The 24,686-nt window shown below is 52.8% G+C and overlaps 2 protein-coding genes across 3 annotated transcripts; both read left to right on the top strand.

Annotated features, from left to right (window-relative positions):
- Positions 1 to 13,664: 13,664 nt before the first annotated feature.
- MADCAM1 (mucosal vascular addressin cell adhesion molecule 1) lies at positions 13,665 to 16,563 on the top strand (the record flags this gene model as incomplete). Of its 2 annotated transcripts, XM_080935904.1 has the most annotated exons (5): positions 13,665 to 13,719; positions 13,950 to 14,216; positions 14,461 to 14,787; positions 15,349 to 15,780; positions 16,433 to 16,563. In XM_080935904.1, the coding sequence occupies 5 exons, from the start codon at positions 13,665 to 13,667 to the stop codon at positions 16,561 to 16,563; spliced, it is 1,212 nt and encodes a 403-aa protein (XP_080792030.1). The 2 variants fall into 2 exon arrangements, with proteins under 2 accessions (XP_080792030.1, XP_080792031.1); XM_080935905.1 differs by lacking the exon at positions 15,349 to 15,780.
- A 1,148-nt stretch (positions 16,564 to 17,711) lies between these two features.
- TPGS1 (tubulin polyglutamylase complex subunit 1) lies at positions 17,712 to 23,326 on the top strand (the record flags this gene model as incomplete). Its single annotated transcript, XM_080935345.1, has 2 exons — positions 17,712 to 18,085; positions 22,440 to 23,326. 2 exons carry the CDS (start codon positions 17,712 to 17,714, stop codon positions 22,975 to 22,977), a joined length of 912 nt encoding a protein of 303 aa, XP_080791471.1. The 3' UTR covers positions 22,978 to 23,326.
- Positions 23,327 to 24,686: the final 1,360 nt, after the last annotated feature.

The raw sequence follows: 24,686 nt of genomic DNA, 5'->3' as shown, positions 1-24,686 counted from the left end.
TTCACGATGCCCAATGGTTCCGCTGACAGCAGCTTGTGACACACCCCACCAACCTCAGGAGTCTGGCGGGTGGTTAACAGGTAATTCCACATTACACAGCACATGGTGAGTGCACCCAGGTGTCCATGTGCACTGTACTTGGTCTACAGAGCAGATAGAAGTTAAGGGGGCTGCCACACAGTTCAAGGGGTTTGGGGAGCTGAGAACGAGTCAACACTGGGAAGATAACCAGGCAGGGCCAGTTTGGGGCTGCTGGGGTCAGAGTTGGAGGGTGAAGCTGCTGCCTTCTGCCACAAGGTGAAAGACCAATGAAGTGGAAACTTCCGGTTTCTTCGGAAAGTCAGTTGCGATGGACGGTGTTTTGCTGGGACAAACGTGAAGGAGTGTTTTGCTGAAGCAGGTGAAAGGATGTTCTGCTAAAGCCAGTGTCTGAAAGGACACGTGATGAAGGGTTCTCTGCTAACAAGGCGCTTGTATTGCTTCGCCTTACACTCCGTACCTGAGCACCGTTTGTCGTGACTCCATAGAGATCCCACCTCTGGTGGGTTGTGGGCTATAAGGGGGGTTAAAACATTTAAGAACTGTTATTAAAAATAGGGTTGAGAACATTTTAAGCTACAGACCAAGCTGTGTCTGAAGAAGGGAAAATGGAGGTTCAAATCCTGGACCAGATGAGCAGACAAGTGGATTGGCAGCCAATCCAATAAGCAGTATCAGAGAGGGGACCGGAACTGAGCCCGTGTGACAGGGGAGTCAGGAAGTCCTCAGCTTGCTGGTCCTCGACATGCACACCAGGTATCCCGGTGATGGGTTGCTGTGGGGTCATGACCCCACAGTGTCCGTCAGTTATGGGATTCTTCTGGGACCCTCAGTCAGATGTGTCTGGTAAATTCTTGGTCCTGTTTTATCTGGTGTGATCTTGAAATGTCTGTGTAAGCCCCACAGTCTCAGTTCACCCTTGATCAACACAGATGGCTCCCTTTCAAGTACCAGAAATATGTCATGCCAACCATGTATCACCCACATAGATGGTGTGGCTTCTGGGGCCACCCAGTGGCTATGATCATTCTTCTCCCTCAGAAAGAAGTCAAAGGCAGTCACCTAGAGCGACACACAGTCCTAACATCTGTAATTATACAGGTAGCCTTATCTGTCTCCGTTCTAGTTGACATAGTAACTGGCAGAGACCTGGCTTTTGGGTTGGTTTGGTTTGGTTTGGCTTATTTATTTGGATTTATTTTTTTTAATGTATACAGTTTTCTGCTGCATGTTTGCCTGCGCACCAGAAGAGGGCGCCAGATCCCAGTATAGACGGTTGTGAGCTACCATGTGGTTGCTAGGAATTGAACTCAGGACCTTTGGAAAAGCAGCCAGTGCTCTTAAGCACTGAGCAATCTCTCTAGCCGAAGACCAGCTACAAGCCTAAACTGGGCAGGTCCTAAGCTATTCTAACCCTGTACGTCTGCTGATACCCGGATAAATGTCCTGATACTTGCCATCTGGCCTCACCCTGGCTCACTCTATCCGTGGGTGTCCTTATGGCTGCCCTCTCACTGTGACCTCACTGAGCATCCCTTGGCAACCTGCTCATCAAGACTCTTCCTGGACCTGCTGCCTGACCACACCTCCTCTTTCTTCCTCATGATCCTCTTTTCAGTACCTTCTTCCTCTCTACCTGGGACCCCTGGCTAGGATCAGAGTCCAGCCTTTCTCTTCCCTCTGCACAATCATGGGCTGATCAGCTCTTTATTGAACTGTGAACATTCTTTGTACAACATAGATACAGGAGATGGGTCAATAATTATGATGACATTGATGTCAGACTGTAACCAGATCTCCAGGCACAGAAATCGGCATCTGAGCTGGACGTGGACACGTGGTGCACTGCTTTAATCCAGGCACTTGGGAGGCAAAGGCAGTTAGGTCTCTGAGTTCAATGTCAGAGACAGAGAGAGAATACTCAGTGTACATCTGAATATACAGTGCACAATATACAAGCCCCAACACAGTCTCAGGGAAATTTTACTGTCTTATATAATGAGTAACTTAGGCTAGGGCACAGGCTAAACAGAGCCCCATTCCACCTCCCTACAACCAAAGCCCTACAGTGGCCAAAACCAGTAAGAAAGGCAAAAAGATACAACTCCTGATATCAGCCATAACCCAGAGCCAGGCAGAGAGAGAGGACCAGGTCTGAGAAACTCTCTCAAGCCCATCCAAGTCCATTTCCTGGGCCTATGCTACCAGACAGCCCCTGAAAGCCTTGAGGACTGGTAGATTGCGGCCATGGCACAGAACTCACTGCTACCCTCTGGTGGATGAAAGAAGAACAGGTTCTAGCAGGTCTGTGCAGGTCTGTGAAGATGTACTTAGAAAGGAAAGATGAGAAAATAAGGTGAAGAAATAAAATCCATTTAAAAGGATGGATAAGTAGATGTTGGAAGATGCTGAAAAATTGTGGGGGGTAGTGAAGGATGATGGGATATGGTGAGAGATGGTGGGAGATGGTGGGGGATGGTGAGAGATGGTGGGGATGGTGGAGGATGGTGGGGATGGTGGGGATGGTGGAGGATGGTGGGGATGGTGGGGATGGTGGAGGATGATGGGGGATGGTGGAGGATGGCGGGGATGGTGGAGGATGGTGGGGGATGGTGGGGATGGTGGGGATGATGGGGGATGGTGGGGATGGTGGGGATGGTGGAGGATGATGGGGATGGTGGGGATGGTGGGGATGGTGGGGATGGTGGAGGATGGTGGGGATGGTGGGGATGGTGGAGGATGGTGGGGATGGTGGGGATGATGGAAGATGGTGGGGGATGGTGGAGGATGGTGGGGATGATGGGGAATGGTGGGGGATGATGGGAGATGGTGGGGATGATGGAAGATGGTGGGGGATGGTGGGGATGGTGGGGATGATGGGGGATGGTGGAGGATGATGGAGGATGGTGGGGATGGTGGAGGATGGTGGAGGATGGTGGGGATGATGGAAGATGGTGGGGGATGGTGGGGATGGTGGAGGATGGTGGGGATGGTGGAGGATGGTGGGGATGGTGGAGGATGGTGGGGATGGTGGAGGATGGTGGAGGATGGTGGGGATGATGGAAGATGGTGGGGGATGGTGGGGATGGTGGAGGATGGTGGGGATGGTGGAGGATGGTGGGGATGGTGGAGGATGGTGGGGATGGTGGGGATGGTGGAGGATGGTTGGGATGATGGGGGATGGTGGGGATGGTGGAGGATGGTGGGGATGGTGGGGATGGTGGGGATGGTGGGGATGGTGGGGATGATGGGGGATGGTGGGGGATGGTGGGGATGATGGAGGATGGTGGAGGATGGTGGGGATGGTGGGGATGATGGGGATGGTGGGGATGATGGGGATGGTGGGGATGGTGGGGATGATGGGGGATGATGGGGGATGGTGGGTGATGGTGGGGATGATGGGGGATGATGGGGGATGGTGGGTGATGGTGGGGATGATGGGGATGGTGGGGATGGTGGGGATGATGGGGGATGATGGGGGATGATGGGGGATGATGGAGGATGATGGGGGATGATGGGGGATGATGGGGGATGATGGGGGATGGTGGGGGATGGTGGGGATGGTGGGGATGGTGAGGGATACGCAGGATTGTAGGGGATGGTAGAGAAGAGTGTGTGTGTGTGTGTGTGTGTGTGTGTTTGCAAGTGCTAATGTGCGACCCACCAGGTGGTAATGTTTCCTACATATGGTTTCTGCTGCTGTGATAAACAGCATGACTAGCAGCAGCTTAGGGAAGGGTTTTGGTTGGATGAGAATGGCTCCCATAGAGACATGTATTTGAATGCTTTGTTCTTAGTTAATGGGACTGTTTGGGAAGGATTAAGAGCTGTGGCCTTGTTGAAGGAGGTGTGGCCTTGTTGGAGAAGGTGTGTCACTAGGTTAGGCTCGGAGGTTTAAAAAGCCCATACCTGATTCAGCCTCTCTCTGTCTCCAACTTGTGGATCAGAGGTAGGCTCTCAGCTACTTCTCCAATACCCTGCCTGCCTCCCTGCTGCCAAGCTCCCTGCCATGACAGTAATGGGCTCCTCACACTGAGCAGGCCCCCAGTGAATGCTTTCTTCTGTAAGTTGCCTTGCTTACGCTGTCTCTTCACAGCAATAGAACAGTAAGCTAAGGCAGAAGTTGGTATTAGAAGTGGGGTGTTGCTGTGACAATGTTATTTGCCGGTCGAGTGTGGACTTTGGACACTGAATGGTGTCCAGTTGGATGCTGTGAGTAGGAACTTGAATACAGGAGCACTAAGAGCACCATGGCCCAGGGAGGCCCAGCTCGAGTCATCAGAACGATATCAGTGCCAAGGCAGAGACCATTCTTGTGATGTGTAAGCAAAGAATGTGGCTGCTTCCTGCCATAGCCCTAAAAATCTACCTGAGGCTAAACTGAAGCGTCTTGGATCAGTGTTGTTGGCAAAGGAGAGGTTTCAAGACTGCCTGGTGCTGACTGGGATGTGGGTTTTAGTAATCACTCTTACGCAGTGAAAAGGAGCAAGCAAGGAAAAAGTATTGTTTGTTTGAGAGAGAGCATCAGGGAGTGTAATGCTGAAGGCTAACCTGCTAAATGGAATTAAGGGAGTAGCATCCTCAGGACAAGACCCGCCCAGCTATTCCTACAATGTGCAAAAGAAGATTATGCAAATGTAATTCAAGGAGGTTGGCTGGTTTAGCCTGAACTGAAGTGGAAACTTCTGGTTTCTTTGGGTTGTGTTGGGTGGTGTTTTGCTGGAGCAAGCACCTGAAAGGACACTTGATGAAGGATCCTCCGTTAATGACACACACTTATTGCTTCCCTTACATGCTTTGTTAAGATCCATTTGTAGTGGCTGCACAGAGACAAACACACTTTTAAAACCCTCCTGGTGGTATAGCGGTGGCTTCTTGCCCCTTCCACAGACTCCGGCTGATTGGCAGAGTGACAACAGCTGACACAGACTGCCTGACTGAGTGTGTCCAGTTCTGTTCTTCTGTGTCCCTGCCTTGTGAGGACCACAGCAGCTCAGAAGGCTGGATGTTTGCAAGACCACCTGGAGCTGCCCCTTACCTTCCTAATACTTCTCATCTTGTTCTCTATCCCAGGCCCGCCGGCTGACTTACACAGCCGGACAACAACCTTCTAGCTTTATCCCATGGGAACTCTAACAAAGGAGACCTGTCCTGCCCGAACTGGTCACTGTCCCTTCCCTCGCAGAAAGAGCTGCCCTTCACACAGATCAGAACTGGTCGTGCTTTGGTGGGGAATCCAGCCTCAGTTAAGAACACCCAGTTTCGACAGGACAGGACATGAACCTTTCAAGCAATGAAAGGCTCACATGCTAAGAAGCTGTGGTGTCTGAAGAAAGGTTCCAGTAGATTCAATTGTGTCCATAAAAATCTTTTCTTTCCTCTCTGTCCGCCCCTCCAGTTTCCTGCTCTTCCAGAACACACCAGAAATCCAGCCAGCATAACCTCAGTCCTAGCCTGGCCTTCTTCCTGCCTCTTCTCCCTCCCTCAGGCCTCTACTTGTCGGCTTCCACTTGAGGGACCGTCCTGACTCCAATCTATCTTACAGTTCACTTCCTGCTGACTCACCCAAGCTGTAGCTTAAGAACCTAACCAAGTCCTTGTCACAGCTCCTGTGTCCAGGCCAGAATCAAGCTGTGGCTTACGCCTGGAGTCCTCCAAAAGACCCCTGAGTACCAGCATAGGAAGGTGGTGCACACTTTAAGGACTGGGCCTAGGACTGATCCTAAAGTCACTGAAAGGGGTTTGTGGGACTCCTGTCTCCTCCTTGCTCTCTGTCCGTTTGGGTCTTGTTTGGTTTTTGAGATAAGGTTTTGTTTTTGCTTTATTTTGTGTTGGTTGGTTGGTTAGTTGTTTGTTTGTTGGTTGGTTGGTTGGTTGGTTGGTTGGTTGGTTGGTTTAGGGGAAAAGGCGGTTTGCAACAGGGCCTCTTTGTCCTGGAACTTTGTCCTGTTTTGTAGACCAAGCCGGCCTCGAACTCAGATATTCTCCTTTTTCTGCCTCGCAAGATCAAAGCATGTGACTCCATGCCCTGCTGACAGGTTAGGCTCAACTTCATTCTTCTGTCTCCATGCACCTTATGGTGGGCGGACAGGTGAACAGGTACCCCGGCTCTCAATCTCGGGCTCTCAGAGGAGAGGTGACTAGGATGCTCCCTACACATCCTGCTTCAGCTCAAACTCACTGATCTGAACTCCCAAAGCTGTGAGCCAAAATAAGCCACTTCCCAGGACTCCACCAAGCTCAGACTCCTCTCCCTAGAACCTGAACTCCAAGATGAAAGGTGTGACTCAGGGAGAGAACCCCAGCCTAGAATCCTCCATTGAGGAGCTGGATGCACGGCTTAGGGATGGGGCCCCGCCTAGAATCCCCCAGTGAAAGGCAGGGGGTGTGGTCAGGGATGGGGCCCCCGCCTAGAATCCCCCAGTGAAAGGCAGGGGGTGTGGTCAGGGATGGGGCCCCGCTTAGAATCCCCCAGTGAAAGGCAGGGGGTGTGGTCAGGAGTGAAGACCCTCATTGGAGTCCCGCAGTGAGGGTTGGGGTGTAGAAGGATAGCAGTTTCCCTATGACACATGATGTCCTCAGTTAATCCCCAGAGCCCTCTCTGTCACTTTACCCACAGGACCTAAGTTCTTTGGGCCAGGAGTCTCTGTGGTACTTAGAACATCACATACATAATATCACTCAAAATATTCATACTGAGTTACTGACGGTCCCTTACCCTAGTAACTCCTCTCATTCTCCAGGACCTCAGGGCTCTGCCACAAATTATCATATTAAACAGGACCCTAGCATCCAGTGCCACTATGTCTCATCCCAGACACACTCGGCAACCTTAAACAAAACATTGCCTTTGCATACAGTGGTCCACACATGCACTGGAGGAATCAGAGGTGAAGGCAGGAGAATTGAATTTGAGAACAGTCTGGACTACAAAGTGAGTTCCTGACCAGGCTGGGTTATAAAAATTCAATAAGTGAAACATCGTATTTCCCCAGCATCTTCATCCCCAGAAAGTGAGGCACTTGACTCTATCCTGGCAACAAGACCTGCTGCTAAGCAACCTTGTCATCATAATCTCAGCCCCTAGTAACAGGGCCATAACTTTGGTAACAGAACCCTGACACAAGGAAATTGAACCCATCTCCTAGCAACAGGACCCCAGACCTAGCAACATGCAGCCAGCCCCTAGCAACAAGACCTTAGGCTGAGGAGCAGGTCTCCACCCTTGGCAACACAGTAACTGCCCCCAGCAACAGGATCCCAAACCTTGGTCCCAGACCTTAGCAACAGACTTCCAGCTTAGCAACCCAGTCTCAGCCCCTAGTAACAGCATCCTAGCCTAACAACATCATTCCTGCCCCTAGCAACAGGAGCCCATCCAATCAATACAGTCCCAGCCAATGGTGCCAACAGAGCCAAATCCTACAGTGATAACATATATCCCCGCACAGGGAGACCACGGGTGCATCCCTGGTCTCTAGGTTCTCCACCTGGGCACTGGCCAAAGCCCCCTAAGCAAGATTTGTGGTTGGCAGGGAAATGAGAACCACATTTCCCTCAGCTGCAAAGCCCCCTACAGCTCTAGTATCCTTGACTGAAATTGCTAAGGACTAAGCACTCAGGTACCTGGCTTCCATAGGTTGGTGGGCTACAGACACAGCCCACTGCATGATGGGGATTGGAGTTCATCTGTAGGGGTGACATAGGACCCCAGGGAAGTGTGGGCTTGGCTGAGAGCAGAAGGAAGGGCTAAGCTTGCATGGGTGGGGCCAAGCATGGAGATGTGGGAAGGTGCTGAGCCCATAGGTATGTCCTTGGTGGAGGGAGGGCTAGAGAAAGGCAGTCTCTGATGGCAGTGTGGAGTCCAGAAATGGAAAGGCTGACTGCTGGAGGGCAGGAGGAAGTGGGAACTTGTAGTTCTTTGGAAAGTTAGTTATGTCAAATGATGTTTTGGGGCACACAAGGGAATGGATGTCTTGCTAAAGCAAACAGGGAAAAGACTGTTTTCAAGAAGCAGACACAGGAGAAAGGGTGTTTGGGTATAGCAGACACATGGACCTACGGTGAAGGAGGGGAAATACGACTCCAGCCTTAACCCTTCGGAGGAGGAGCACATTCTGGTTTCCAGCCACACCTGGCCACCATCTCTGAGCCTCCCTTCCATGCCTCTCTGTAGCATACGTTTCTTGCAAACTACTTTTTAAAAAATATTTATTTACTTTATGTGTGTGAGTACACTGTAGCTGTCATCAGACACACCAGAAGAGGGCATCAGACCCCATTACAGATGGCTGTGAGTCACCATGTGGTTGGTGAGAATTGAACTCAGGACCCCTGGAAGAGCAGTCAGTGCTCTTAACTGCTGAGCCATCTCTTCGACCCGCAAACTACTTTTAATAAGGTTTCAACTTGTCCTCTGGCGCACCACCCAGCAGAGGTAGTGGAAGAGAAAAGGATGTGGGGGGAAGTGGACCTGTTCAGCAATGGTTCTTTAGGCTGAGCTCAATCTTCTTGGGCAGCAGTTCAAATACGATCCTCTAGGCAGGAGGCACCAAACACGAACCAACCAAATCAGTCCTTTGAGCAAGCAGACACCCTGTCTGAACCCGTCACTGTAGCTCAGGTGAGGGAGTCAGCGCAGTGTCCACCGGCTTAACAATAAGAGACCTGAGGTCAGGGCTCCAAGTTGTTCAGTGAAGGAGGAGGGGCAGTTCTAGAACCCTAACCCTGCTCATGGGCCCCAGTACACCTGTGACCCCCCCACCCTGACTCCCAGCCTGCCCGCTGCAGCTGGCCCCTCTCCTGAGAGCTGAGGCAGGAGCCACCAAAGAGCACTCTGACCTTCCAGCTGTGTGAGGGGCCACCAGAAATTCCCCTAGGCTCCCTGTCTCTCTGTTCAGCTTTCTCCTCAGAGACCAATGTCCCCATGTGGGATGCTTTTTGTCTTGGATATCCAGCTGCCTTGGAGGTCCCAGACCAGTGTCATCTGCCATGAGGAAGGGTGAGGGGGGTCTTATACCTGCCCAGGCACAGGGAACCGGCAGCCCGACTACCCTATTGTAGGCCAGCAGGTGTCGCAATGAGCCTGACTAGGAATCTGTGTCACCCCAGCCGTCCAGACCCAGGCCTGCCGGCTGGCATTCATACAGTCCCCAAAACCAGAATTCCAGCCTCCCGGAGCCTCTGTGATTCCTGACACCTCCAAGTTCTGCCAGTCCGAGGCCAGGCAGGTGACTTTCTCCTCTCTGTCCTCCAGATGGAAGGCAGCATGAGGTTCCTCAGGCCGCCAGGCCCTAAGACTGGCAGAACAGGCTTTCTTTTTGCTTTTTTTTAGTGCTTTGTTTTCATGTTCTGTACATTGGTGTTTCTCCTGCATGTATGTCTGTGAGGGTGCTGGATCCCCTGAAACAAGAGTTACAAATCGTAACTCAGTAACTCAGTTGTGAACTGCTGTGTGGGTGTCAGGAGTTGAACTCAGGTCTTCTTGGAAGAGCAGCAGGTGCTTTTAACTGTTGAACCGTCCCTGTGAGTCAGCCAGCCGGAGCAGACCTTCTTTTGTTGCTCATGATTTATTGCCTTTGGGTCCTGCCTTCCCATAGGGCCTCACAGCATCCTCAGCACAACTTAAAACAGTGATTTCGGGAGCTCGAGGTCATGTGGATTGAAGCAGAGTCCCACGGTGGACGATAGGTAACCAGGTCTAGCCGTACCTCTGTGGGTGGTCTGTATGGGAGGGAGTGCGTTTGTGAATCTCAACAATGCAATGGTGGTGTGTCGTTTTTTTTCCGGGTTTGTTTGTTTATCTTATATGTGGGTATGTTCCAGGCACAACATTCATGCAGTGCCCATGAAGGCCAGAAGGGGGCATCAGACCCCCTGCAACTGTTATTACAGATGTTCACCATCATGTGAGTGCTGGGAATCAAACCCCAGTCCTCTGGAAGAGCCACAGGTACTCTTAACTGCTAAGCCCCTCTGTCTCCAGACCCATGGCTTCTCTACATAACCCCGGGCTAACCTAGAACTCACTATATAGACCAAGCTGACCTTGAACTCACATGCCTTTGCCTCCTGAGTGACCAGATTAAAGATGTGCTTTGCTATATCCACTTTTTTTTTAATTGTGTGTGTGTGTGTGTATGTGTGTGTGTGTGTGCATTACATCCCATGTAAATGCAAATGGCCTCACAGGCCAGAAGAAAATGTCTGATCTCCCTGGAGCTGGGAATTACAGGCAGTTGTGAGCTACCTGACCTACGTGATAGGGTTCAGATCCTCTGAAGGGCAGGCAGTCTCCTTAGCCACTGAGCAATTTCCACTACCACCCCCCCCACACACACTGTCCTCTTCAAGTCCAACCTCTACCTGGCCCCACCCCACCCCCAACCTCCACAGGGTTGGACAACACGCCAGGCCAGGACTCTCAGACAGTGTCTTGTCACCGTGACCTCTGGGAGCCACACTACCAGGAAGAGTGAGCGTACACAATCACCACCGAGTGAGGGTGAGCGAAAAAGCCACTGCTGGAGCAAAGCTACTTTCTGGAACCTTCCTGCTGTGGGTAGGGGAGCCAGGATGTCAGGTCTCCTGAGAAGGTTGGACCTCAGTGGTGAGGGGGGCTTCCTGTGGAGCCAGGAGGACTTCCTCCTTGCAGGACAATGGCGGGAAGGGGGGTCGAGGACAGGAGGTGCCCCAGAGAACACAACAGTGTCCTGCTGGCTCTTGGCCCTGCTGGGGACAAATAGCCCCTAGGTCACCCTGAGCCTTCACTGACTCAGTGTCTCTCTCTGTCTCTGGTCTCTGTGTCTGTCTCTCTTCATGTCTCTGTCTCTCTCTGTTCTCTGTCTTTCTCTGTCTCTCTCTGTCCCTCTCTGTCTTCCTGTCTCTTTCTGTCTCTCTATCTCTGTCCCTCTCCCTCCGTGTCCTCTGTTCCTCTCTGTCTCTCTCTCCCCCACCCCTGTCATATCTCTGTCTCTCCCTGTCTCTTTGTCCCCCCCCCCCATTCCTCCAGCCCTGTCCTTCCCATGGCTTGTCCCCTCTGCACTGTGACTCCAGCTCCTACCCTCTCTTCCTCACCATGAACAGGATGCAACTGTCCTGCAGGTGGAGTCAGGACTGAAGAGTGCCCCTTAAGACCTTCAGGGAAAGCAGGAACCACGCCTTCAGCCCTCAATGCCAGGCTCCTGGTGACCCCTCCCCACCTGGCCCTGGTATAGCAGGAAGCTGGGTCAGGGGTGGGGAAGTAGCCCATTCACCAGGTTTGCTGCCCCCCACCCAGGTTAAGAGGCCAGCTTCCCGGGAAGGGCCTCTGTCTCAAAGTCATCTTCCTGCACAGCTTCCGGGCACTGGTGCATGCTGGGCAAGGGGTGGGGGATGGGGCCCAGAAGACCATAGCCCTGACTTCACACACACACACACACACACACACACACACACACACACACACCTGAACCTGGTGTCCACTACTCTTTCCTCGGTTTCCCCACTGTGAAAGATCCCCACAGTTTGCACGCTGAGCAGGGGTCAGGGGGCATGGCCAGAGCAGACAAGACCTCACCCTATACAGTTAAGTGAGATAAAACACCATGACCACAAACAATTTAGGGAGGAAAGTGTTTATTTCAGCTTACACATCCTGATCACAGCCCTTCATGAAGGGATGCAGAAGCTGATGCTGAGGCCGTGTGGGATGCTGCTTACTGGCTTGCTCCGTATGGCTCGCTCCGCCGGCTTTCCTATAGCATCTAAGACCACCAGCCCAGGAGTGGTACCACCCACAGAAGGCTCACCTCCCACATCAGTCCCCACAGTCCTGCCTCCAGACTAATCTAGTGGGAACATTTTTATCAACTGAAGTTCCCTCTTCCTAAATGACCTTGCTGATGATGTCAGGCTGCCAAACCCTGTGCAAGAGCATTCCCCATGCTTGAGTAGAGACAGACTTCGAGTGTTCACAGGTGCCTCAGGAAGGCAGAGGAGGCCGAAAAGGGAGGTGGGGAGGGTCTTGGAGACTGGACAGGACAGAGAGGTGCTGCAAAGGTGTGACCTGAGGCGAGAACACAGGAAACTAGCCTGCTTTCTCAAAAGCCCCTCAAGCCCGGGGGTGTTGATAGGCAGCTGATGCTCCTCATTAAGGGTCTGGGCCAGGAGGGAACTGTGGGAGAGATGGTGTGCTGACCTTGGAGGAAAGTGAGTGAGAACTCATAAGAATGGATGATATTCTCAGAACTCCACATTGAGGCCCAAGATCTACGGCCCACGTTTTGCCCACTGCTGGGCAGGCAAACTGAGAAACACTAGACTGCATTTACCTCGCACGGCTGCTGTGAGGTGCTGGACTTGAGCAATGTGTCCAAACACAGCTCAGGGGTGGGAGGCCAAAGCTGGGGTTCCTTGACTCCCAGGTATCCGGTCACTGCTGGAAAACCACACAGAGGATTCAGAGATGGAGAGTTGTGGGTCCCCGAGTCTGCAAAGAGGAGCCGGAGACAGGGGACTTCCCAAACTTTGTACATGCAGATGCCACTGTGTCTCAGGGCATTAGAAATGAAATTGAGGGGCTGAGGGCAAGCTCACTGATAATAGTCCTTAGCTTAGCAACAGTTGTCTGGGAGTCTAGAGGGGCTTCTACAGGAGCCTTAGGCGGCAGCTCTACAGACAAAGGTTCTCTCCATTCTCCTCCACAGCGCTCTTGATGAAAGAGACAGTCCTTCGTTCCAAACTGTTTACTGAATTTACATCATGGAAAATGGGTGCGTACCACCTCCCCAGGGTAGACCAGAGATTAAATACATTTTGCAGGAAGGAATGTCCAGAAAGGGCTTCTAGATACCTCATTAGCATGGAGAACTCTGTTCTGGGCTACAGGACAACAGGTCACATTTCCTATGTGGGAAGTACGGCAGGGAGCAGGGAGCTGCCTACCGTCTATGGTGGGTGCCTCGGGACCATGAACTCTGAACCCACTCAGTCTTACCAAGTTTCCTGGCAAGGTCCACTGTCCCACAAGAATCTACCAAAGCTAATGTGGAGACATTGCAAGTCAGCGTGAGCCAGCCCCCGGCCTAGGCTCTGTCAGACCTGCAATGAAAAGATAAAGACTTAGGGGGAAACTGGTGACTTATCCCAGACACATATCACATAGAACTCAGGCCTCAGAACTCCCACACTGGTGCACTTGGCCCGGGACCCCCACCATCCAGAACCAGGACAGGCCTCTCTGCCACCTGCATGTGGCCACATGTGGAGGTGAAGGCACAGCTCTAGCCAGCTGGGTGGGAGGAACAACCTAGGACTGGCAGATTTCCATGCACTTGACCCACCATGGTGACCCACCTCCAGCTTCTAGCTTCAGCCTTCCTGTCCATAGAACTGGGACCTGAAATCTTCCCAGACCTTCCGTGCCCATCAGTAACGACTGTGTTCCTGAGTACCTGCCTCACCTCTAGCCTCCACGTTTCTGCCTCCTACAAAGTGGGGGTCAGGCTGGGAAAGCCCCCTGGGAAATTCCCACAAAGCAGGCAGTCAGAAGAGGGAGGAGAGGCAGGGTCTCAGACACTAGGAAGTTGCCAGCCCACTATTATTTAAACCGCTTCCCCTGGCGGTCACAAGCCAGAGAGGAAGGCATGGAGTCCATCCTGGCCCTCCTGCTGGCCCTGGTACCCTTCCAGCTCAGCAGAGGTAAGCAGGGATGTGGGGAGGGAAGGAAGCTTCGAGAGATGACCGGATACAAGGGAGATTTGGGGAAAGCTACAGAAATCCAGGGTTTGGGACAGTGGGACTCTGGCTGCTTTCGTATCAAGGCCCAGGAACCTGGAGCAAAGGTCTAGAGCCCTGGGGTCTCAACCCAGGGTCATGGCTGGAATCTGGGTCCCCGTCATCCCAACAGTTTTAATGCTCTTACTCCTAAGGCCAGTCCTTCCAGGTGAACCCCTCTGAGCCTGAGGTAGCTGTGGCCATGGGCACATCCCTCCAGATCAACTGCAGCATGTCCTGTGACAAGGGGGTAGCCCGGGTGCACTGGCATGGCCTGGACACCAACTTGGGCAGTGTGCAGACCCTCCCAGGCAGCAGCATCCTCTCTGTTCACGGCATGCCGTCAGACGCAGGCACTCGCGTGTGCGTGGGCTCCTGTGCGAATCAAAGCTTCCAGCACTCCATGAGGATCCTTGTGTATGGTGAGGCCAACTCTGCCTTTCTAGGTGCCACCTACCCAAGGGGAGTCCAGGACCTTGCGCCATACCGATGCCCCAAGTCCCCACAGTCCACTGCCTCCCCAACACTGCAGACCTTCAAGGCTGACATACCCACCCTTCCTGTCCCAACCTCTGGAGGCCATGGCTGCACTCACTCCAGACTCACCTTTGCCTGGCCTAGCCCTGACCTCCGAGCTCAGCCCTGGGCCCCACTATCAATCCACAGCCTTCCCAGACCAGCTGGCAGTGTCCCCGAAGTTCCTTGTACCTGGACAGGACCAGGTGGTGTCCTGCACAGCCCACAACATCCTGCCCGCGAGCCCGGACAGTCTCTCCTTCTCTTTGCTGCTGGGAGAACGGAGACTGGAAGGCGCCCAGGCCCTGGAACCAGAGCAAGAAGAGGATATGGAAGAGGTTGAGGGCACACCGCTGTTCCAAGTGACACAACGCTGGCTGCTACCCTCGTTGGGGACCCCTGCCCCTCCTGCCCTTTACTGCCAGGTCACCATGCAGCTGCCCAAACTGGCGCTGACCTATAAAAGGGAGATTCCAGGTAAGGCCACTGGGTCCTACCTACCTCTAGGCTCAGCAGCTCTGAGGCTTGAACCATGACTGTTTGTTCCCACCTGTAAATCCCCAACAAAACTGTCCAATGTCCATCCTACAAGGCAGCCAGAGAAAAGATTCATTCAAAAGAGAAGGGCCTACTCTGCCCTAGCCCCAAAATGATATTTCTGTCATTTCCTGTTCACAAATGCTTCGCTTTGCCTAGCTGGGTGGTGGCGGTGTAGACCTTTAAGCCCAGCACTCAGGAAGCAGAGACAGGTGCATCTCTTGAGTTTGAGGCCAGCCTAATGCACAGAGAGAGCTCCAAAACAGAACTTCACAGAGAAACCCTGTTCTGAAAAACCAAAGTAAATCAAACAAACACTGGCCTGGTAGACTTGCATAGGACGCAGTACCCAGTAACTGTTCTGTGTCATCAGCTCCTGGTCCCAACTACTATGATGCCCTGTGTCTCTTGAGTGGTGGGATAGGGTGTTGGATGGGTTCTGGACCAATGCTGGGTTGAGGAAAAGTAAGGCTACGGGAAGAACATTCATTCTGTTTGCAGTCCTACAGAGCCAGACTTCACCAGAGCCCCCCAGCACGACCTTTGCTGAGGCCTACACCCTGACCTCATCACATACTGCTGAGGTAGTCTCCACTGGGCTCAACAGCATGGCCCTACATTCTACCCCTCCATACCCCAAGCTTAGCCCTAGGACTCTGAGCTCCGAGGGACCTTGCCACCCTGAAATCCACCAGGACCTGGAGGCAGGCTGGGAACTGCTCTGTGAAGCATCCTGTGGACCTGGAGTGACTGTGCGCTGGACCTTAGCTCCTGGCAACCTGTCAGCCTACCACAAGAGGGAGGCTGGGGCCCAGGCTTGGCTAAGCATGATACCCCCAGGTCCCGTTCCAGAGGGCTGGTTCCAGTGTCGCCTGTACCCTGGCGGGCAGGTGACCAGTCTGTATGTTCCTGGCCAGGTGATCCCAAATCCCTGTGAGTGCTGGGGCCCTGGGAGGGTTGGACAAATGGGTCTGTGCCATGCCTAGCCTCCGTTCTCCCCACGTTCAGTATGCTTTCCTGTCTGTGAGACCACTTAGAACTTGAAGCACCTTGCAGACTTTTAGAGACAGGGAGCTCAGGGAAAACCAACAGTAAGAAAAGCTTTCTTAACATCAGTTTTATATGCCCAAGGCTGGCTTCAAACTTGTTTCACAGCTGAAAGAACTATGATGCTCTTGCCTGAGCCTCCTCAGTGCTCAGAAGGCAGAGTTCAAGGCCAGCCTGGTCTACAGAGTGGGTTTCACAACAGCCATCCAGGACTACATAGAAGACCCTTGTCTCAGAAAAGCAGACAAGGACAAATAGAGACTATGATGATTCACAGCTAAGGCCTCAGTACAGTAGCACAAGGGTCCACGTCAGCCTAAGCTACAGAATGAGACCCTAATTTAAAAACATAAACCTTCCCTTTAAGTACGTTTTCATTCTGTCTTCCAGCTTCCATGCTGTCTTTGAGTATGTCTGGTTGGGTGACTGTTCTCTACCCAAGTAGAGGCTGGGTAGTTGAGAAAGGGCCTGTGTGCAGTTCCCTCTGTGGAGCCGCAGGCACTGGGACTGATGGCAGCCTTTCTTCCTACTCTTTCAGCCTCTATAGCCAGCCTGTGGGTTAGCAGCTTGGTGCTGGGGCTGCTTGCACTGGCCTTCCTTGCCTACCGCCTGTGGAAATGCTACCGGCCAGGTCCTCGCCCAGACACCGGCTCATGCACACTCCTATAAAGCTCGATTATGCCAGACTAAGGGAGGCAGAGGATGACCAGATGTAGGGCTGGGGGCCTCTTTCCTTGGTGGTCAGCACACCTACAAGCTCCTCCCAGATACTGGGCTTTCCTGCCTGCTGGCCCAGAACTAAATAAAGGTCTTGTATCTAGGCACTGGTGTATTCATTCTTACTGTAAGTAGGGAAGCTTTATGCATCTCCTGGCTCTACACCCAAAGTCCCTGGAGTCAGGCACACATCCCAGTCTACCTTGGGAGGCCCGAGCAACAGGCAGGGGGATGCTAGACCGGGAAATTCCTGCACTTAACAAGAGTAACAAAGGGGGTTGGAGAGATGGCTCAGTGGTTAAGAGCACTGACTGCTCTTCCAGAGGTCCTGATCCTGAGTTCAAATCCCAGCAATCACATGGTGGCTCACAACCCACATACACACACACACACACACACACAATGAAATAAATCTTTTTGAAAAAGAGTATAACAAAGGAGTATTTGGAGAGCGGTAAGAATGCTGAACAAGGGAATAAAAATGTCAGTAAATAAACAGCCAAAGATAACACAGAAGAGGGCGGTGAAGATACTAGAGAGCCACAGCAGTTCAGCGTTAGAACGAGAACATCCCCATCTGGTGGTCAGGAACGGTAACAGTCTGGGGAAGGAAGGGGAATCGAAGGCTCCGCTCCAGGATCGCTAAACTCTCGGAAGGAGACGAAGTGAGGCCAAAAGACCAGGAGAGCCCAGACCGAATCTGAGCGCAAACACAGAAAACGGTCTGAACCCCACTCTCAGCCCTAGATTCCCGGTGGGCTTTGTGGGGTTTCTCTGGTACCCAGAGTGCCTGGTTGCTAGGAGACCATGCTTAGGAAGACTTGCCCACTAGCAAGATGGCAAGGTATCGCGCTTCAAGCCAGAAACCAGGTCCTTCCTGGGGGACCATTTTGAAGTCTGGCAAGCTCACGATTCCAGACTGCAGCTAGAAGATACAGTCATGGAGTAGCAGGAGAGACACAAACACAAAAGGCCAGTTGGGGCACAGGGGTAAAGGTAGCCTGCGGTTGTTATTAGCTAGACACTCAGAGAGGGCGCAGCTGCCTCTGCCCTTAACAAAAATGGCCGTCCAGGGAGGGTTTCTCCTCGCGCCGTGAATTATGGCGGTGCTTCCGGTCCCGCTGCCCCTAGCAAAGATGGCGGCAGTGGAGAAACGGCGGCTGGCAGTAGCACCAGCGGCCAATTTCCCGGACAGTGGCCGGACGTCGGTGTCTCAGGCGGTGGTGGCGGCTGAGAGTGAAGAGGACTTCCTACGGCAAGTCGGAGTGACGGAGATGCTGCGCGCAGCCCTCCTGAAGGTGCTGGAGACCCGACCCGAGGAGCCCATCGCCTTCTTGGCGCACTACTTCGAAAACATGGGTCTTCGCTCGCCGGCCAACGGAGGCGCCGGGGAGCCCCCGGGCCAGCTCCTCCTGCAACAACAGCGCCTGGGCCGCGCGCTGTGGCACCTTCGCCTGGCTCACCATTCGCAGAGGTGCGGACCGATGGCGGGCGGGGTGCCAGGACTACAACTCCCGACAGGCCCCGCGAGGGCACAACTCTGCTCCGGCTCGGGGCGTTTCCGGGAGTAGTGGTCTGTCTTTTCCCGAGCCTGGTCGGCTTGAGGTGGTCGGGTGCGCCGGCAGGCCTCGGGTCGATTTCGGCCGCAGTGAGCGCGGGTGTACTGGAATTTGTGGTCCTGGTAGGAAGTGTCGGGAGTTGTAGTCCATCCATTGCATGAGCCTCCAGATGATTAGAGCCTGGAGGGGGTTGCTTTTGAACCCGTGTCCATTTTGTCCTCACAGCTCAGGGTTTTGGAGGTCAAGAAATCCAGCGAGGTAGCATAAATAGCTCTGGTGCTTGTACAGGAGGTGGCCCAGGCCACAGACAGAAGTTACTGAGATGCACCCGCAGAGGACAGGCTGGTCTAGAACCAGATGTGAACCCTGCAGGAGCTCCGCAGTGAGAGCAGTCCAGTGTAGATGATTTAGAACACTTTCTCATTGCATAGTGGATGAGGGAAGGTGCTGAATAGGCATCATCCACCGGGGGAGGGGGGTCACTAAAGGGATGAGCTGGTGCCTGAAGTCTCAGCATGGGAGTGGCTTTACAAAGGGTGCATGGAGGAAGACTCTGGAGGGTAGGGGAGGAGGGCAACAGTGGCTTTCCCTAGGGAAGTGAAAGTCTAGAGATCAAACATTTTCAGCTGAGCCGACGAGACATCTCTGCATCAGGGGGAAGGGGCTCAGTATCCAAGATGATAGCCAGGGAGGGGAGGATGGGGCATGGTGATCTGATGTGGCCAGGGTGGGAGGGGCACAGTCTTCAGCTGGGACAGCAATGGGGGGTATGAGTGGGGAGACCATGCACACAGGACTGCACCTTGAGGTGTCCCACAGGAGGAGGGACAAGGAACAAACTGCTTCCTGGGGCATCCAGAATGCTCTCCCAGGGATGGATGAATAGCAGTGAGCTTAGTGACTTAAAATAGAAGTGTTCTCTGTGAGCTGAAGTCACAGCCTCACAGAGAATAAAGTCACAGGATCTGAGGGAGGGTTTGTGACCATGTCTTCAGGTCTGTCTGTCCTTCACCACCTGACCTCCATGCCACTATCCTAACCCTGCCTGTCACTGGACCCATACCTGCCATCCTCTGGCAGGGCCTCACTTTAACCAGCTGAAAAAGTGAGAGCTGTGTGTTTACCACAGTCCGTGTAGACACAAACTTGAAGTCATTACCCAGGACCTAGTGTGGTACCACTGTCAGCCACATAAGAGGGCAAGGGGCATGGGAAGAAGGGGGCAGCAGGCAGGTGAAATCCCCAAAGATGCATCCAGGTGTGACTCCATGAGACACAGCCATGTCTCTCTGGTGGCTCACAGAGCTAGGCTCTCTTCCCCATTTCAGACCCTGTGAATAAATGAAAAGAGTGTGAGTCTCCACACCTGGCAGTCCTGCCCTGAAGCCTGTCAGCAGAAGCCAAGCCACTGAGGGGCTGAGTTTGTAAGGCCAACATAGCATCAGATCTGGGGAGAGTCCCATCCTATCTCCCTGTCAGCTTATGAGAGTCACTCAGGGTCATTGTTCAACCTGGAAGATGACTGAAGCCTTGGCCACCAGAAGCCAAGCCAAGAGTTACAGCCATGGGCTGCAACCTCTGCCAACCTTTCAGGCCACCACACTGCTGATGATAGCAGGGGAGACACTGACCCAACTGTTCTGAAGCTGTTAGGGAGTAGTTTTCATGACTCTCTTAGGGCTCTTTTAACCAAGCAAAACTTTGTGACTTAAATGAGTTACCAGCTGGTCACATTGAAAGGCTACCCAGCCTAAGCTTCCCTCTGCCACAAGCCATTCCTTGTGAGGCACCCCAGACCATACAGGGTCCTTGCTAGGAGTTCCCTGAGTGGAAAGACCTAGAACGGTGGTATGTTCCCCATACATCATCCCAGCCCTGCCACAGGGAAAACCACTGGCAGGAAGAGGGACGGAAGTCTGACGGTGCTGATCCACACCTTTAGTCCCAGCGCTGTGGAAGCAGAGGCAGGCAGATCTCCGTGAGTTCAAATCCAGCCTGGTCTGTAGTCCAAGTTCTAGGACAGCCAGGGCTGGACAGAGACTCTGTCCCAGGGGGTAGGAGGGGGGAGCACTGAGTGTGCACAGTGCTTGGCACTGAGGCAAAAAGAGATGTGCTAAGTGGAGCCCCAGACCAGGTTCTCCCAAAGCTGGAGCTCACCATCTTGTCTCTGCCTCACTCACATGTCAGTGACTCAATGGTGATTCACGGGAGCGGATGTGAGCCACCTGAGAGGTAGGTGTCCTTGTTCCAGGCCATAATTATCCATCCTGTGGCTGTAAACAGCCCAAGGTAAGGAAGGCAAGGTGGGCGGGGCCCTCCCCTTGTGCCAGCACAAGATTATGTATGTCACCCTTCCAAGAATCTGGAGGTGCAGAATTGGGGTTTGCATTCCATAGGTGAGCAGACCAAGGCTCGCAGAAGCAGTGCCAGAAGGCCAGTGACACTAGAAGGCAGATCTGGACCTGGTACAGGAACTACTCAAGGACCCAGGCCTTGTGCCCCTGGCTGTCACTGTCAGAGAAGCTAGAATCAGGACAAGAGAGCTGATGCCTAGGTGTGTGAACAGGTGTATCAGTCAGGAAGAGCTATGTTGTGCTGCTGTAACAAAGAGCCCCAGCATCTCTATAGCTCTCATCACAGCTGGAACCCTACTGAGTGACCTTCACAAAAGACACAGTCTATCCTCTGGGCATCTGCTTCAGCTGAATGATATTTATTAAACATCTACTATACACAATTCTAGAAGGTGAATCATCCAAGGAGGCCCCTCGAGATTAGCAGCCCACCCTCAGACTATCAGCCTGTTCAAAGTCTAATTTTCTACAAGGCTGTGTTCATATCTGTGGTCCACAAGGAAGACACCATCCTTGGGCCAGGGAATAAGCCACGCTCCCTATGCACACTAGCTCTTAGTTGAGAATGGGATTTAGCCACAGGTCCTTGTCAGAACTGGCCACGTTGTCTCAATAAAACTATTTACAAGCCAGCCACTGTGGCTAAGGCAGAAAGGTCATGGGCTCAAACCTCAGCTACTGAGAGCTCCTGCTTCAAAATAAAGAGCTAGCTTGCCACAGGATGACTGCATGAAGACAGCACACTAAGGCTTAGTGTGTAAGGGTGGCAGTAAGCACTCGTCCCCCAGGCCTTGTGCTGCGGGCACAGTGAATGATTCCTTCATAGATGCCAGCAACATGCCTGCCAGTCTGAGTGGGAACTGAGCTTGGGCAGGGCTCGGCTGGCAGAATACACAAAGGCCTGGTTCCAGCACCATATCAACTGATCCTGGGGCTGGAGAGATGGCTCAGTAGTTGAGAGTACTGACTGCTCTTCCAGAAGTCCCAAGTTCAATTCCCAGCAACCACATGGTGTCTCACAATCATCTGTAATGGGTTCTGATAGCTTCTGGTGTGTCTGAAGACAGCTACAGTGTACTCATATATAATAAGTTCTCCTTAAGCTGATGGTGATGGCACTTAGGAGGGAGAGTCAGGAGGATCAGCAATTCAAGAACATCTGTAGTATCATGGAGAGTTCGAGATCCCCCAGCTGCAGACAGACTCAGACAGAACCTCCAGTGGCTTATCCAGTAAAGGTGTTTGCTGAACTCAACTGAGTTCAATTCCTGGAATTCGTGTGAAGATAAAAGGGGCCCAATTCCAAGTTGTCCTCTGAGCCAGGTGTGGTGGCACGGGCCTTTAATCCTGCACCCCAGAGGCAGAGACAGGCAGAGCTCTGTGAGTTTGAGGCCAGCCTGGTGTACAGAGTGGGTGCCAGGACTACACAGGGTAAGAAAGATGTCCTCAGACCATCACAAACACATCTGTGCTTATGGTTGTTTTTAAAACAAGGTCTCACTATTATAGACTAGGCAGGTTTTGAACTCATAGACATCCACCTGCCTCTGAGTGCTGGGATTAAGAGATACCATTTTTATCTTAGATACTCTTTTAAATTGTATTATGTGTGGGTACTTTGAATGCGTGTCTGCACACCGAGTGCACTCCTGACGACTGTGTCAGAGATCAGAAGAGACATCAGATCCTCTGGGACTGAGTTACAGATGGTCGTGAGCCTCCATGTTGGTGCTGGGAATCGAACCTAAGTCATCAATAAGAGCAGGCCTACCGACTGAACCATCTCTGCAGCCTCTCAAATCAGTTTTAAGAAAGCCAACACTTGGGGTGCCTAGTGCTCTGAAGGGAGAGGCAGACAAATGGAAGAGCTGAGGTGGGTCTGGAAAGGGCTGCTGACATCCCAATGTCCCTGCAGGACGGCCTTCAACAACAACGTGAGCGTGGCTTATGAGTGCCTGAGTGCCAGCGGCCGCAAGAAGAAGCCGGGGCTGGATGGGCGCACATACAGCGAGCTGCTGAAGCGCGTCTGCAGGGACGGAGGGGCGCCTGAGGAGGTGGTGGCACCGCTGTTGCGCAAGATCCAGTGCCGGGACCATGAGGCTGTGCCTCTAGGCATCTTCCGGACCGGCATGCTGTCCTGTTTTGTGCTGTTGGAATTCGTGGCGCGCGCTAGCGCCCTCTTCCAGCTACTGGAGGACCCTGGTCTAGCGGTGGCCGATCGGCGTGTGGGCCAGGCTGTGCTGGACACGCTCGAGGGTGCGCTGAGCGCAGGAGACCTGGCAACGGCGCCCACCCACTACCTGGAAGCTGGTTCCCGCCTGGGCCCCGACAGCCTGGCGCGTGCCCTGGACAGGGCAGCAACCGGGAGACGACCCAGCGCGCCCATGGCCCGCGAGGAGTTTCTGGAGAAAGCTGCAGCCCTCTTCATTGCCAAGGTCAAGCCAGTGGGCTAAGACACGATGCACCCACACTCCTCTACCCGCCTAGGAAGGCGTGGACTTGGGACCTGTAAACTGATGTCCCGACATCCTGCACAGGGTTATCACCCAAAAAGGAGAACCCACCTGGACCCTGCAGGACCAGCACCTGCAGCTCAACCCTCTCTGTACTGGCCTGCCTACCCCACTCGCAGAAATAAAATCTAAAAAGACCCGGCCTTGCTGGTCACCCGTGTGCAGCGCCCTGGCCATTGCCATATGCTGCAGGTCACCCAAGAGCCCTTGGAATCACCAAAGCTGAGGGGAGACCAGGACATTTCCGGGTAGAGCCCAACAGTGCACCCCTGAGCTCTATGGGAGATTCCAGGCTGGGACTCTACCCCCTGACCACGCCCTTAGCCAGGCCCTCAGCCCTCTGTATTAAACCTTTATTCTGTGATGGTCAGAGGACAGCTTGAAGAAATCAGATCTGTCCTTCCACTAATTAAACCCAGGTCAAGCAGGTGCCTTTACCAGCTGAGCCATCTCACCTGCCCTTGGTATTTTGAGACAAGGTCTCAGTTGCCTGGGCTGTCTTGAACTGTTTTTTTTTTTAAAAAAAAAGATTTATTTATTACATATGAATACTGTAACTGTCTTCAGACACACCAGAAGTCATTACAGATGGTTGTGAGCCACCATGTGGTTGCTGGGATTTGCACTCGGGACCTCTAGAAAAGCAGCGAGTTCTATTAACCTCTGAGCCACCTCTCCAGCCCTGGCTTGAACTTTTGATCCTTCCACCTCAGCTTTCTATCAGCCACCAGGCCCAGCTACATCTGTGCTTTCTAAATCCCATGTTTGGTCAGAGACAGGCTGGACCTGTCCCACCTCTCAGCACTGGGACATGAGCCAATCAACACTGACCAGAAAAGAGATTTCTAGAAACTCCTCTGGGAGCTCACCAAGCAGGTAACAGGGAGAATCCCTGCCCCCGCCACGCAGAAGCTACCCATGGGCCAGGACCAGAGTGAGGCTCTGTGTTCTCTGCCTTGCTAGCTCAGGCAATCTATCCCTCGGACTGGGCTGTTGTGATGAAGCCCTGGGGCTGTAGGAGAAGTGCATTAAGAGCAAAGACGGGGCAGTGAGCCAAGCCTGGAGTTATCCCAACCCATAGCTTCCTATGGAAGGACCCTCCACCTCCTCTGTAGTAGTCACAAATCACCCAGATCTCTTTGACACCCTAAAATCCCAGCTATCTAAGGGGGCCTCTGCAGGTGTCAAACACGGAATTGAACCAGTAGAGAGACAGTGCGAACCTGTCACAGATTGACTTCATCACTCTGAATCAGACTTCCTGAAGTCTAATGCCAGGTGGTTCATTGTCAGCAAATGTGTAACTGTACAATTTGGGAAAAAGTTTCCAGGCAATAATCAGTCCAGTTCCAGGTGCACAACAGAAACTCCTACAAAATACATGTGACTTTGACCGAGCCAGCTCAGTCCACCGGGTCTCAAGACAATTAGACAGCACTGGAACTTGACCCCAGCCTGTTCTAAGGCCAAAGCCAGCTTGTCTTTCTCCAGTCTATACCATTCTAAGTACAAGCAGAGAATAAGGTCAGTCCTAAGGCAGAAACAGTAGTTAAGGAACAAACAAAGCATACACAAAGGCTCCTTGATTACTGTATTCAGAGCCTTAACCAGACCCCTGGAGATACAAAGTACACATTCCTCCAGCTGTA

The sequence above is a fragment of the Micromys minutus genome (genome assembly GCF_963924665.1).
Source record: "Micromys minutus genome assembly, chromosome: 22".
In the NCBI taxonomy this organism is placed as follows: Eukaryota; Metazoa; Chordata; class Mammalia; order Rodentia; family Muridae; genus Micromys; species Micromys minutus.
The sequence above is the reverse complement of the archived record's forward strand: the minus strand, read 5'-3'. Positions and strand labels throughout refer to the sequence as shown.